Source organism: Saccostrea cucullata, unplaced genomic scaffold, assembly GCF_032062105.1.
Source record: "Saccostrea cucullata isolate Sc308-1 unplaced genomic scaffold, CSIRO_AGI_Scuc_v1 ctg2834, whole genome shotgun sequence".
Classification (NCBI taxonomy): Eukaryota; Metazoa; Mollusca; class Bivalvia; order Ostreida; family Ostreidae; genus Saccostrea; species Saccostrea cuccullata.
Window position 1 is genome coordinate 1 of NW_026935410.1, and position 13,220 is coordinate 13,220.

The window sequence follows — 13,220 nt, forward strand, 5'->3', positions numbered from 1 at the left end:
AGTCAACAGCAGTGGAATCTCATCAACAAAGCTTTGTATCTTTATACATAAGCAAGACAGAATGGTGCTTACCTGATCCAGTACAAACTGGGCATGTCTTAATAATGAGTCTTCAGTGAGACTGGACAGTCCAGTAGGGGGCACTGTGGTCTAGGAAGAAAAACATAAACATTGGTAATCCAGGAAAAAGTCTCCAAGGCTCTTCATGACTTGAATAAATCTTTTGAAAGCGAGCTAAATACAGTGTGATGGATGAACAAATGGCAGGACATAGAAGGATTTGACAAACACTGAATGCCTCTGCCATAGAAAACTACCACACATATTATTTTAATGCATGACCTTGTGAGAGGCATCATACAGTACCTGTATTTTGTTGAGGAGATCCTCGTATGTAGCCTCTTGGTTGTTCTGTAGAAATTCAATGACCACTTTACTCATGTGAATCTTCTCCCTCATCGTGTCCATATAAGGTTGATAAGCCTCACTGGGGGACATCAAGATGTACTCCGCATAGCCTAAAAATAGAAAAATCTTAATCTGTAGTTTCAATGATTTCTTCTAGGGAAATCCAGAATGCACTCCACAGAGCCTAAATAAGTAGAAATCTTAATAAACATGGAATGATAGATTGTTCTTCATATAGCCTTAATATACAGAAATCTTAATCTATAGGGATTGTCAGAATACATAGTGCATATCCTATTGTCTCAACCAGGCAAGATAAGCCACTATAGGATCTCAAGTTACTTTGGAATGAACTCACTCAAAATCTTAAACCTGGTCCCTAATCCAGGAAATGTAGGTTATATCCATTCAAAGTAAGTCATGAAGTGCACATCTAATAATCCACAATCTATGTAAACTAAGTCAAGTTAGAGTTTATACTTTATTTGGGAATGAAATTGCTCCTAAATTTTTAACAGGGATGCTGATGCCAGAGGTATAACTTAAGGTCATCATCCACAATCTACGGAAAAGTGGGATATCGAATCAAATTACACATGGCTAACATTTTATTACCTATACAGTTTTACCCTTTACCTGTTATTTAAACCTTTAACTATGCTATGACCCTGTAGTACTCTAACATTTTATTACCTATACAGTTTTACCCTTTACCTGTTATGTAAACCTTTAACTATGCTATGACCCTGTAGTACTCTAATATTTTATTACCTATACATTTTATTACCTATACAGTTTTACCCTTTACCTGTTATGTAAACCTTTAACTATGCTATGACCCTGTAGTACTCTAACATTTTATTACCTATACAGTTTTACCCTTTACCTATTATTTAAACCTTTAACTATGCTATGACCCTGTAGTACTCTAACATTTTATTACCTATACAGTTTTACCCTTTACCTGTTATGTAAACCTTTAACTATGCTATGACCCTGTAGTACTCTAACATTTTATTACCTATACAGTTTTGCCCTTTACCTATTATTTAAACCTTTAACCAGAGCTGCCAACATTCTGAAATGAAAAATAGTAAGGCATGGTCCGGGGACCGCCCCAGCCCCCTGCCGCTGAAGATGTTTTGTAAATGGACATGCAATCGGAGGAATTTGAGGCACGTTTCCATTTTGTTTACTTAAAAACATTGACATGAATGCGATCGGCCATCTAAAATCGAAACGACGATAAAAGCAACCAATGTAAGGATTATAAATATTTAATTATAATAGTAGAAACTGCAGACGACCAGTTATGAAAATCCCGGTATTATAAACTTTGATGGAGAAAAACTGAAATCGGAAGAATATAGAGAGAAATCGTAAGGCGTATTTTGGATGCTAATTTCGTAAGACTTACGCCAAAATCGTAAGGGTTGGCAGCTCTGCTTTAACTATGCTATGACCCTGTAGTACTCTAACATTTTATTACCTGTACAGTTTTACCCTTTACCTGTTATGTAAACCTTTAACTATGCTATGACCCTGTAGTACTCTAACATTTTATTACCTGTACAGTTTTACCCTTTACCTGTTATGTAAACCTTTAACTATGCTATGACCCTGAAGTACTCTACCCTTTCCACAATACCAGGTACCACTTACCTGTCCTGTGTACTTCTTTATAGATGATTACCTGTACTAAATCCAATGAGAGCATTTTCCCCTCCATCAAATCCTGCAGTCCACCATTCATTGATTGGACCCAACTTACAAGCTGGTATGCCCCCTTAAATATCAATATAGATGTACTTAATTTCACAAGAGACATAATCAAGGAAAAATATGCTAAATAGAGGATTATACCAAACAAGTGGAGTACCGTATAGCAGGTTTTCTTGGCGGATGTAAAATTTAGCGTTTTGTCTGCTCAAAGGTAAGCCAATAATTTCAGCGTAATTTATTTTAACGGACACTGGGTTTCAGCTCTTTCCAGATGGACACTTAAAAGAGTACTTACTATTTTAGCTATGAATAATTTAATTTTAGTTGTAACACGTCATTTGATTGGTTAAACGGTTTTATCCATTTTGTATAACATAACTTGCCTACGTCACAATGAGTTACATCAAAAACGTATTACTCCGCTGGACGTTAATTTTAAAATAATGCTCAATTTGAAGCCCTTTTCCGGAGGAAATATTGTCTAATTGTCTACCCTGAAATTAAATTATAAGGAATGAAGCTAATTTCAACTTATGTTATCCGATATAACAAAACTTGGGGCAGTTTACGCTTTCTTATAAACCGCTTCGCAGTTTATAAAGCGTAAACTGCCCCAAGTTATATTATATCGAGTAACATAAGTTGAAATAAGCTTCATTCCTTAAATATTTTCGCAGATTATCATCCAAACGCCAAAATTAGCACCCCGCTAAAATAACCTACTATACGGTATTTAATGGTACACAAATTTAGCAGTACATCCTTAAAAATCAATAAACATATTTTAGCGAGAAGCAAATGCCAAAATTGAATCCTTGCTATAAATTCTGCTTATTCAGTAAAACGTTTAATATAATGTGATAGTTACCCTCTGGACTGGAGTTTTCATCATAGATGGGTTTAACAACTCCACTGAAGTAAAGGTATATGTTCTTCTCTATTAGCCCCGTGTCAAATGGACAAAGGTGGGTATTCTTATCATATACACTGAAAGGACAAAATAATTTCAAAATCTTTGAAACAAGTCTGCATTATCTGAGATTTTCGATCTTTTTTTATCATCAGACAACAGACTGGTCTTCAGTTTTACCTGAAGTTTGTGATTTTATGTTGAGGTCTCTGATCGTAGCTGTGAATTTCTTCCTCTTCCCCAGTAAACACAGAAAGCTTTGGATCAGTCAGGGCTATAAATTCTTCTACCTTAATAAAATCGTACATGAAAATTCTTACAAATATGAATTTTTGTTAATCTAATTCTGTTTCTTGCATTCGTCTTTGGGAAACCAGCACTGTTCTCTAAAACTTTCTTGATTTCGAGTGCTGATTTGATTTTTCTATTTTTTTATGTTTGTCAATTTTTAACCCTTAATAAATGTACTAAGGACGTACTGCTGTATCGGGGTCTCCTGGAAACATCCTCAGATCCGGGTCGTCCAGTAATTGTTTACATTCCCGACACTTGGCAGGTGGTGCTTTAGGTTTGGCAGGGGGAGCTTTAGGTCTGGTCTTTTCTTCTACATTCTTTTCATCTCTTAAGATATATTTTAATTCAAAATAATTTTCTGTACGAAAAATATTAAGGTTTTTTTTAAGATATTCACAATTATAAAAGCACTGCAATATTTCTTAACAAGAGGCCCTAGGGCCTTGAATCGCTCTTCTGATAAATTGTACAATCTATCACTTCTATTAGAAGCCTCCAACTCTATTAGAATCATAAGACCCAAAATGCATCAACTTACAAAGTTTGATAATATTCAGCCAGTTAAGACTGAAGATATTATAATATAATTATATCAAAGTACTGAGACAGTACTGAAAGACGGGGTCAAAATAATTTTCATGCTAGATTTCACAAATGTGATTTTTGTAACGATTTTCGATAATTTTATTTAATTAACAAACTAAAAACAAAGCTGTGAATAATTTAAATTCGCGTTTTTCATTTAATTTGAAGTAGAAACTTCAAAAATTGCTAATTCTAGAAACCTTTTTGAATTGTCTGAATTTCACCTGGTCCGAATTAATATTTCTCCGGAAGTAAACAATGGATGATGCGTACGCAGTCGTAATACTACGCCGGAAAGTACTACTTTGTTTACTAGTGTGTTTTATGATTAATATTTTGAGTTTTCGTGTACAAAATGCTTCATTAATTTCATTTATAAAAAAGTTCATATCACTTTCTTCAGTTTGATACAGAATGTTTATATTTTGATCAAAACAATTTCTGCACTCTTTCATAAAGCGTAGATTTAAAGGTACTTGGACACAGATTTGAAGTTAATATTTTCTCATTTTTTCTGTATAATATCACGAATTATATATTTTAATAGCATTTCACACAAAAATTAATTAAAAATCTTATTTCATTTAAAAGTTATTAAAACTTAAAATTTTTTGGCGGGTTTGATTGACACATCCTTGCACTTTCACAAATTTTAACTTTTTTCTTAATCCTTAGGAAAAGTGGCAATTTTGATGTGTTTTAATGAGAAATATTAAAACTTTTATCAAGAAAAATAATTTTATTCAGAGTAGAAATATTAGAAAGCAAAACACCTTCACAAGTATCGTCATTCCGAACTAAGAGATGCGTACAGAGTTCAGCAAATCGTGCACACTCGTGTTATGTACACAGTTTTTGTAAACAGGGCTCGAGTTCTGTTATTGTTTATATTTAGAAATCACCGGGTGCGTTCAATCGTCACAGTCTGCTTAGCACAACTGCACGGACTGACAATATATTGTGTGTTTGTTTTGCTTTCGAACGTGTCTACTCTGAATTTTCTGGATTATAGTATTAATATTTTTCATTTATACAAAACGAGATTGCCACTTTTCCTAAGGATTAAGAATAAAATTAAATTTGTGAGAGTGCAAGGATATGTCAATCAAACCCGCTGAAAAATTTGAAATTTCAATATCTTTGAAACGAAATAAGATTTTTAATTAATTTTTGTGTGAAATGCTATTAAAATATATAAGTCGTAATATTATAGAGAAAATAATAACTTCAAATCTGTGTCCAAGTACCTTTAATTCATATGTTATCACCACGGCTTCCTCTTTGAGGGCTCTGACAGTAAACTAATAGACGGGGTCACGTGACCCCGTCTAAAAATACCATAAGTAGGTCACAGTGTCCTACCTTTTGATTGAAATTTTCTGAGGACTCAAGATACATTAATTGACAAAGACTGATGATTCTAATTAAATAAGTACCTGAGATATTCAAAAGTAAGTCACCATGACCTACTTTTTGGTCAAAATTTTCTGAAAACCCAAGATGCATCATCTGACAAAGTTTGATGATTCTAAGTCAATTAGTACCAGAGATAATTAAATCTAGCCATCAAATGTCAAAAGTAGGTCAAGGTGACCTACTTTTTGGTCGACGTTATTCAAAAACCCATAATGCCTAAATTGACAAAATTTGATGATTCTAAGCCAATAAGTACCTGAGATATTCAAAATTAGGTCACCGTCACCTACTTCTTGTTGGACATTCAATGAAACCCTAAGATGCCTCAACTGACAAAGTTTGATAATTATGAGCCAATAAGTACAAGATATATATAATATATAATATATATAATTAAATATAGCCATAAAATGTCAAAAGTAGGTCACTGTGACCTACTTTTTGGTCGACGTTCTCCGAAAACCCAAGGTGCCTAAACTGACAAAGTTTGATGATTCTAAGCTTATACGTACCTGAGATATTCAAAAGGTCGCTGTGACCTATTATTTGGTCGACACACTCCGAAAACCCAAGATGCCTCAACTGACAAAGTTTGATGATTCTTAGCCAATAAGTGCCTGAGATACTTAAATATAGCCATCAAATGTCAAAAGTAGGTCACTGTGACCTACTTTTTGGTCGACGTTCTCCGAAAACCCAAGGTGCCTAAACTGACAAAGTTTGATGATTCTAAGCTTATACGTACCTGAGATATTCAAAAGGTCGCTGTGACCTATTATTTGGTCGACACACTCCGAAAACCCAAGATGCCTCAACTGACAAAGTTTGATGATTCTTAGCCAATAAGTGCCTGAGATACTTAAATATAGCCATCAAATGTCAAAAGTAGGTCACTGTGACCTACTTTTTGGTCGACGTTCTCTGAAAATCCAAGGTGCCTAAACTGACAAAGTTTGATGATTCTAAGCTTATACGTACCTGAGATATTCAAAAGGTCGCTGTGACCTATTATTTGGTCGACACACTCCGAAAACCCAAGATGCCTCAACTGACAAAGTTTGATGATTCTTAGCCAATAAGTGCCTGAGATACTTAAATATAGCCATAAAATGTCAAAAGTAGGTCACTGTGACCTACTTTTTGGTCGACAATCTCTGAAAACCCAAGATGCATCAACTGACAAAGTTTGATGATTTTAGGTCAATAAGTACCAGAGATACTTAATTATAGTCACAAAATGTCAAAAGTAGGTCACCATGACCTACTTTTTGGTCGTCACTCTCCGAAAACCCAAGATGCATCAACTCACAAAGCTTGATGATTCTAAGCCAATAAGTACTGGAGATACTTAAATAAAGCCATAAAATATCAAAAGTAGGTCACCGTGACCTACTTTTTCCTCGTCACTCTCCGAAAACCAAATATGTATCCACTCACAAAGTTTGATAATTCTAAGCCAATAAATACCTAAGATACTTAAATATAGCCATAAAATGTCGAAAGTAGGTCATTGTGACCTACATTTTGGTCGACATTTTTCAAAGACCCAAGATGCATCTACTGACCAAGTTTGATGATCGTAGGTCTGAAGGTAATCAAAATATGCGTTTTAAACAATTTGAAAACAAATGTCGGCAATTTCAAAAATTAGGTCACAGTGACCTACTTTTTCATAAATATGTTTTAAGGTCCCAAGATGCATCAAAGTACAAGATTTGATGATTCTAAACCTCCCAGTGTCTGAAATAATGGGATTTAATGTTTTTAAAAGGATAAGTCATAAAGTTCAAAAAGTAGGTCACGGTGACTTACTTTTAAGTTGACATTGTTTGAGGACCCAAAATGCATCAACTGACAAAGTTTGGTGATCATAGGCCTTAAAGTGTCCAAAATATGCCTTCAAATGCCCGCAAAATTTAAAAAGTAGGTCACCTTGACCTACTTTTGAGTTAACATGATGTGAAGTCGTAAGATGCATCAACTTACAAGAATTGATGATCCTAGTCCTTATAGTAAGCAAAATATACACGTTTTTATTAATTGCACAGGGATCGACTCTAACTTTTCAACCATAGTTGTCAGCAGGGCTAGCCATTTCTTATTTCTACTAGCCCTGTTCATGAATTAGTTGTCCAGCAGGACAAGTCGCGAAGGGGGGATTGGGTAGGTGTGGGAGGGGGGTTCCCCCTCCTGCTGGTGGGGGTACAGGGGCCTCCCCCGGGGAATTTTGAAAATAGAGATGTGAAATCCTGCATTCTGGCTGTATTTTGGGTAAAAATGATATGTCACTCTATGATTGTACCTAAGACATTTTTTCTATTCGAAAAATTCCATATTTATAATCATTTAGGTTATTCAGGGTTCGAAATTAGCGAGAAATACTCGCAAAATGCGAGTTGATTTTTAAAACAGCGAGTAAAAATAGAAGACACTCGAAATTTTTAGCGAGTGGTGATTTTTGACTCAAATACTTTCGTATCCGTATTTTTCTGGTAATTTGTCTTGCTTTTTGAAATTTGAACAGAGTCACAATGCATTCGGTAAACCTTGGTTGATTGTGTTACCAAATCTCAATCAGCTGATGCAATTTATACAAAAATGTTTCATTGTAGTTTTATTTGACATATAAAATGTGTCAACCTAGTCAAAATTTACCTTAGGTAAAAGAGGAATCATTATTTATAACATCAAATAATTTCTTCCATAACTTTCTGAAGTTCGTTTTCTGCAGCTAGAAAGCCATGTTAGGTGCCCGCTGTAAATATCACACCTGGTTAATTAAGTCCGGGATGTTTGACTCCATTATTCAGTAGCACAAAATCCAAACCTACCGACCCTTGATCATATTGATTTTTTTTTTTTTGGAATGTTAAAAGGAATAAATATATTTTAATGTTATTTTTTTAAAGGCCAGATTACCTTTTTTATTAATGTAAAAACATTGATGATCTTAATTCTGTACTGACCCACTAGAGAAGGCCCTGTATTATTATTGATTTGAATGAGCATGAAAAAGACATTTAATCCTTCTTTTAATTTTAGCTAGTGGATCTTCATTTTAGCCTGTAGATTTTATATGTACAGGCTAAAATTAGCCTGTGGATAAAAAAGTTAATTTCGATCCCTGTTATTTCGGATTGACTTTAAATTTTACATTTTGACTTACAAAAATAATAATTATGATGATAAACATGTTTGAAAACAACAGATGTTTGTAAAACGCTTATGCCCCCTCCCCACAAATTGGATTTTTTTCTAAGTCCAAAAGGGCATAACTCTGTCTAAAAAGTTGCGATCCTACCCAAAACAGAACTTGACCTAGATATTCAGCTGAAAAACCTGTATACTAAATTTCATTTCAATATGTGCAACCTCTGCAAAGAAAATGAACGGAAACGGCAAATAAGTAGAATTTTTCTAAGTCCAAGGGGCATAACTCTGTCAAAAATGGTGCGATCATACCCAAAACAAACCTTGACTTAGATATTCACCTGATAAACCTGTATACCAAATTTCATTTGAATATGTGCAACGGTTGTGAAGAAAATGAACGGAAACGGCAAATAAGTAGAATTATTCTAAGTCCAAGGGGCATAACTCTGTCAAAAATGGTGCGATCATACCCAAAACAGAACTTGACTTAGATATTCACCTGATAAACCTGTATACCAAATTTCATTTAAGTACATGCAACGGTTGTGAAGAAAATGAACGGAAACTAAATGGACCGACAGACAGCAGCAAAGCAATATGCCCTCCCTTCTTCGAAGGCGGGCATAATAAAGTTAGCAATTATCAGATATAGTGTGTGTAAATTATAATTGTTTTTCTTGTTCCTATTGAGTAATATGTAAAATTTACTGAAGCCCTGCAGGGCAAGTATAAAGACACATTTAGTAGCCCAACCTCAATATTCAGTTGTCTCGGGCCAGCGGGCTAGCGTTAGTGTCAAACCCTGTTGTAAATTTAGGTCAACTTTGAAGTGACCTTGAGACCACGCCCTTTGCCCCAGGGTAATTCCCCGTGCAAATTTTAATCTTCGACATATCCTGATCCTTGTATGTAAGTTGGTGAAAATCTGCCTGGTGGTTATGGAGAAGAAGATTTTTTAGCAACCAGTACTTTTGGTTTTGTTTTCCCTGATTATCTCCCCTTGTTTAAGGGTCCCAACCCTTATTTTAGTATAAATGGTAGCCCTTGGGCCAAGGATACCCTGTAACAAATTTGGTACTGATTGGCCAAGGGGTTCTTGAGTTATGGCCCATATTCTAAAAAGTTTACGCACACCGCACAAATGGCCATGGCATTAGCTCTTTGAGCCTTTGGCTCAGAAGAGCTAAAAATTCAAAGCATGAGAGATAGAGTCTAAAACCAACTACACCCTGATAAAGCAGCCTCACCCCTCCAGGTCCACGGTTTCTCCATCCTCTAACTTCGCTTTCTTCACCTCCTTCTCCTGGTCAGGGACAGCAACATTCTCATCATCAGCCATAGACTTTCTCTTCCCGGGGCTTCAACAAGATAAAAATTTTGGTCATTATTTCCTATTTCCTTCTACACTGTTCACTTCTGTGATTCAAACATCAGCACCAGTAAGCAGAATACTAAAATAAAACCCTCACGTTCTAGAAAACATGGCAGTTATTGATGGCTGGTTTGATGTTTTCTTTGACTTTTTGTTTCTCTTTGACTTGGCTGGTGTACCTAGGAAAGGGAATTAACTCGTAACTAACCAATGAATAAAGTTTTTTTTCCTGGAGGGATAATTTTTTTTCTAGAGAGAGGAAAAAAAATCAAACAAAGCAAAGTGAAAATTAAAACAGGACTTACTTTTACTCTCTTCAACCTCCATCTCTTCCTGCAAACCAATTAAATTACAAGAGAATGAATTCATAATGGGAGCAATTTCACATTATCGTAAAATATTTCACTACTTAAACAATCACCTCATTTCTCTCACTGTCATCTTCAGCCTGTGAATCTTCTTCTTTTGATGAGTCTCCATTTTTGGTTTCTGTTTTGGGCTCATCTGCAGGCTTGCTATTAGTTCCAGGCTTAGTATCAGGTTTGGACTCCAGCTTGGTCTCTGAGTCTTCCTCTGAAGCTTTGTCCCCGTTCCCCTGGTTACTTTGATCCCCGTTCTGCTGTTTACTTTGATCCCCGTTCTGCTGTTTACTTTGATCCCCGCTCCCCTGTTTATTTTGATCCCCATTCCTGTGGTCTCCATTCTCACAGTCCATCAGGCCGTTCCCCGTTTTCTTGCTGGATCCTCCCGTCTCTATCATCACCCCATTCTCACTGTCGTACACTTTATCAAACACCTTCTTGAGATTCTTGAAAAATCCCTTCTGCAGTGGTAAAAAATAATTAAAATAATATAGACTAAGAAGTAGGAAATCTAGTCATTGACAAAATAAGACAAAGAGGACTTGGTAATTTCTTCCAGATGAAGAATGTCTTATTCAACCACACACTTACTCAAACTCCTAAGCAGAGATACGACAATAAATTTTTTGATTCAGAAAAATTAACATGGTTCTACAGAATGATTACAAATAGTATTCCTGTCCTTTCTCTCCAAGTCCTCTATGAAGTAAAGTGACCTGCAGTTCAGACACCCTGCTAAGCTCCCCCAAGATGTTTTCTCATACTATTCTATTTACCTAAACCAACCAGTTCATCAGTTACCCCAGCCCTTTCTAAGAAATTCTGCAAAAAAAAAAATTCTTTTGAACAGTGAACCCCTGCATATTTTTTTTCTAAGGTTTTCTCTAACAATTATACTTCATGCTCTCCCTTTCTCGGGAACTCAGATGAGGTGTCATTCCTTTTTTGTGACAAATTGGTTAATTGTCAACTTGCTCTCTGACCTCTGTAATGATGTTCTCTTTCAGTCCTTTTTCCAGTCCTGTAATAATTTTGCTGACATCCTCAGGCAGATAGCCATCAAATAACTTGCATTTCTTTTTCCAATATCCCTGAAATATCAGAGGTAAGTTGTCAGTATGTGACTTAATATCCCATTTTATTAAAATGTGCATGCAGTCTACGTCTTTAAGCAAATTTAATAATACTTTTTATAAAGTTGTCATTAAACTTCATCCAAAGAATCCTTTTAAGTTTCCAAGATGATGAATCACATTTAATGAAAATATATTCTGTTTGTTTACCTTTTCTGTAAGATCACCATCTTGGAATTCTTCCTCCAGCTCTTTCAACCTGGAAAAAATATATAATTGCAATGACAAATGCCTATAATGTAAAATAAAGCGCAAATCTGACAGTGTCTTACTTTTCCACGATTTCTGTCGTGATCGGGGGTATCGTTTTCCCAGGCATCGTCTTTCTTGCTACAAGACCTCCGACAATGAGATGTTCCCGCTAAAATTTGGACTAACCTGTAAGAGGGGTGTTAGATTTTATTGAGTGAAGATAATTAGGCACATTACCTATTGCTGAGATTAAAACAAAATGCTCGACTAAACGTTCAATTTCCGTACAGGATAGAAAATAATATTCATTTTTTAAACTGAGTTACAGTCATTTAGTGATGAAATTTTAACCTAATTGGACCCTTCTCAAAATGGATTTTACCGGAAGTTAGGGACGTAAACAAGCAGAGGGAATGTCTGAGCGCCAAGTTTAACGAACAGCAAAAGTCATGTAAAGATCATAAGATGTCTTAAATGAGTGAAAAGCATATAGGTAAGAAATAAGGTTTAAAGGTTGAAAAAATATTTAATCTTTTCTTGGAAACTTTATTTAGATCTCTTTTATTTAATTAAAAAATTATGTGGTCAGCAAGCGTTCAATATCGAGCCCGATCTTATTTTCTTCATGGTCTTACTAAAACTAAAAGATATCGTATTGCTTAAGTTTTTGGACAATGATGGCAGATACACAGGAATTCATATTCATGCAAATAGGAAGTACAATTTATATTATGAAACGTGTACAAAGAAAAAAGTTCCTTACCCGGTACCATATGGAGCACTGACCAAAAATCAAGGCGCCCTGATTTAGGCCTACATATTATGACGGATAGGTATTCTACCAATTTATTTTACTGATGAATGAACCAGTTTCATGGTACGTGATGTAAGAATTGTTGGCAACTTTAGATTAGCCATAGTGTAGGTTGAAGTAAATGAAACGATGTAAATAATAGTTTTTTCATCATATGTTCATTATCGAAAATCATAGCTGTGGGGATCCGGGTTAGAATAGGTCCTCAGTACCCCCTTGCTTGTCGGGAAAGGCTACTAAATGGGGGTCCTTTGGATGAGACCATATAACAGGTTGGGCACACACCGCCAAATGGTCATTTAACCCCCGTTTGGTGGTCTATCGCCCATATCGTCGTCTTTATTACCTACCAAATGGGAGAGAAAATTGTTTTGTTCAGTTCTCTGGAATGACGTGTAATGGCGCATAATTTCAACTCACGGGGAATAAAATATAGATATTTATCTATGCTCTGAACAAAAAAAAATCAGAATTTCAACGTGGACTTTTTTGTGCTGTGTCATTCAAATATTGGACAAAATCGTCACCTATGTATACAAGTGTAACGATTCCGTGTTTTAACTTAAAAAGAAAAACTCCCTCCATCTTGCGCGTAGTTGCACCGCAGGGCTCTCGATTCTCTAAATCTGGGGCCGATATTCGGCCCCATTCCCAATGCAGAAAAGGTACCTTTTTTCCCAAAAGAAAGGTGTAAATTTCCCAATTTCCATAGCAAAATATTAAAAAGTAAAAGTCCATGAAACTTAATCGCATAAAAACCCAAAACAAAACACACTTGCAAATGAAAGTGAAACAAAACAAGTTTTATGTATGATTATTAATTAGTTCGCACCAAATGCATTCGTAAACTGGTTCGTTG

At 35.4% G+C, this 13,220-nt stretch overlaps 2 protein-coding genes across 2 annotated transcripts in view; one reads left to right on the forward strand and one right to left on the reverse strand.

Moving 5' to 3' along the window:
* Window positions 1-72: 72 nt before the first annotated feature.
* Window positions 73-11,950, reverse strand: LOC134242744 (DNA (cytosine-5)-methyltransferase PliMCI-like; the record flags this gene model as incomplete). The annotated part of the gene is made up of 14 exons (XM_062724865.1): window positions 11,899-11,950; window positions 11,628-11,733; window positions 11,506-11,554; window positions 11,206-11,313; window positions 10,282-10,683; window positions 10,166-10,193; window positions 9,958-10,039; window positions 9,736-9,846; window positions 3,520-3,661; window positions 3,221-3,330; window positions 2,999-3,117; window positions 2,102-2,194; window positions 367-518; window positions 73-150 (listed from the first exon to the last, which is right to left on the reverse strand). Coding segments are annotated over exons 2-14 (1,521 nt in total), but the record flags the coding sequence as incomplete, so codon positions are not given.
* Window positions 11,923-13,220, forward strand: part of LOC134242742 (FIGNL1-interacting regulator of recombination and mitosis-like) — a 36,743-nt gene continuing 35,445 nt past the window's right edge. The window contains exon 1 of the mRNA XM_062724863.1: window positions 11,923-12,040. The gene's annotated coding sequence lies outside the window, so the exon portion shown is untranslated. The remainder of the gene's footprint in view (window positions 12,041-13,220) is intronic.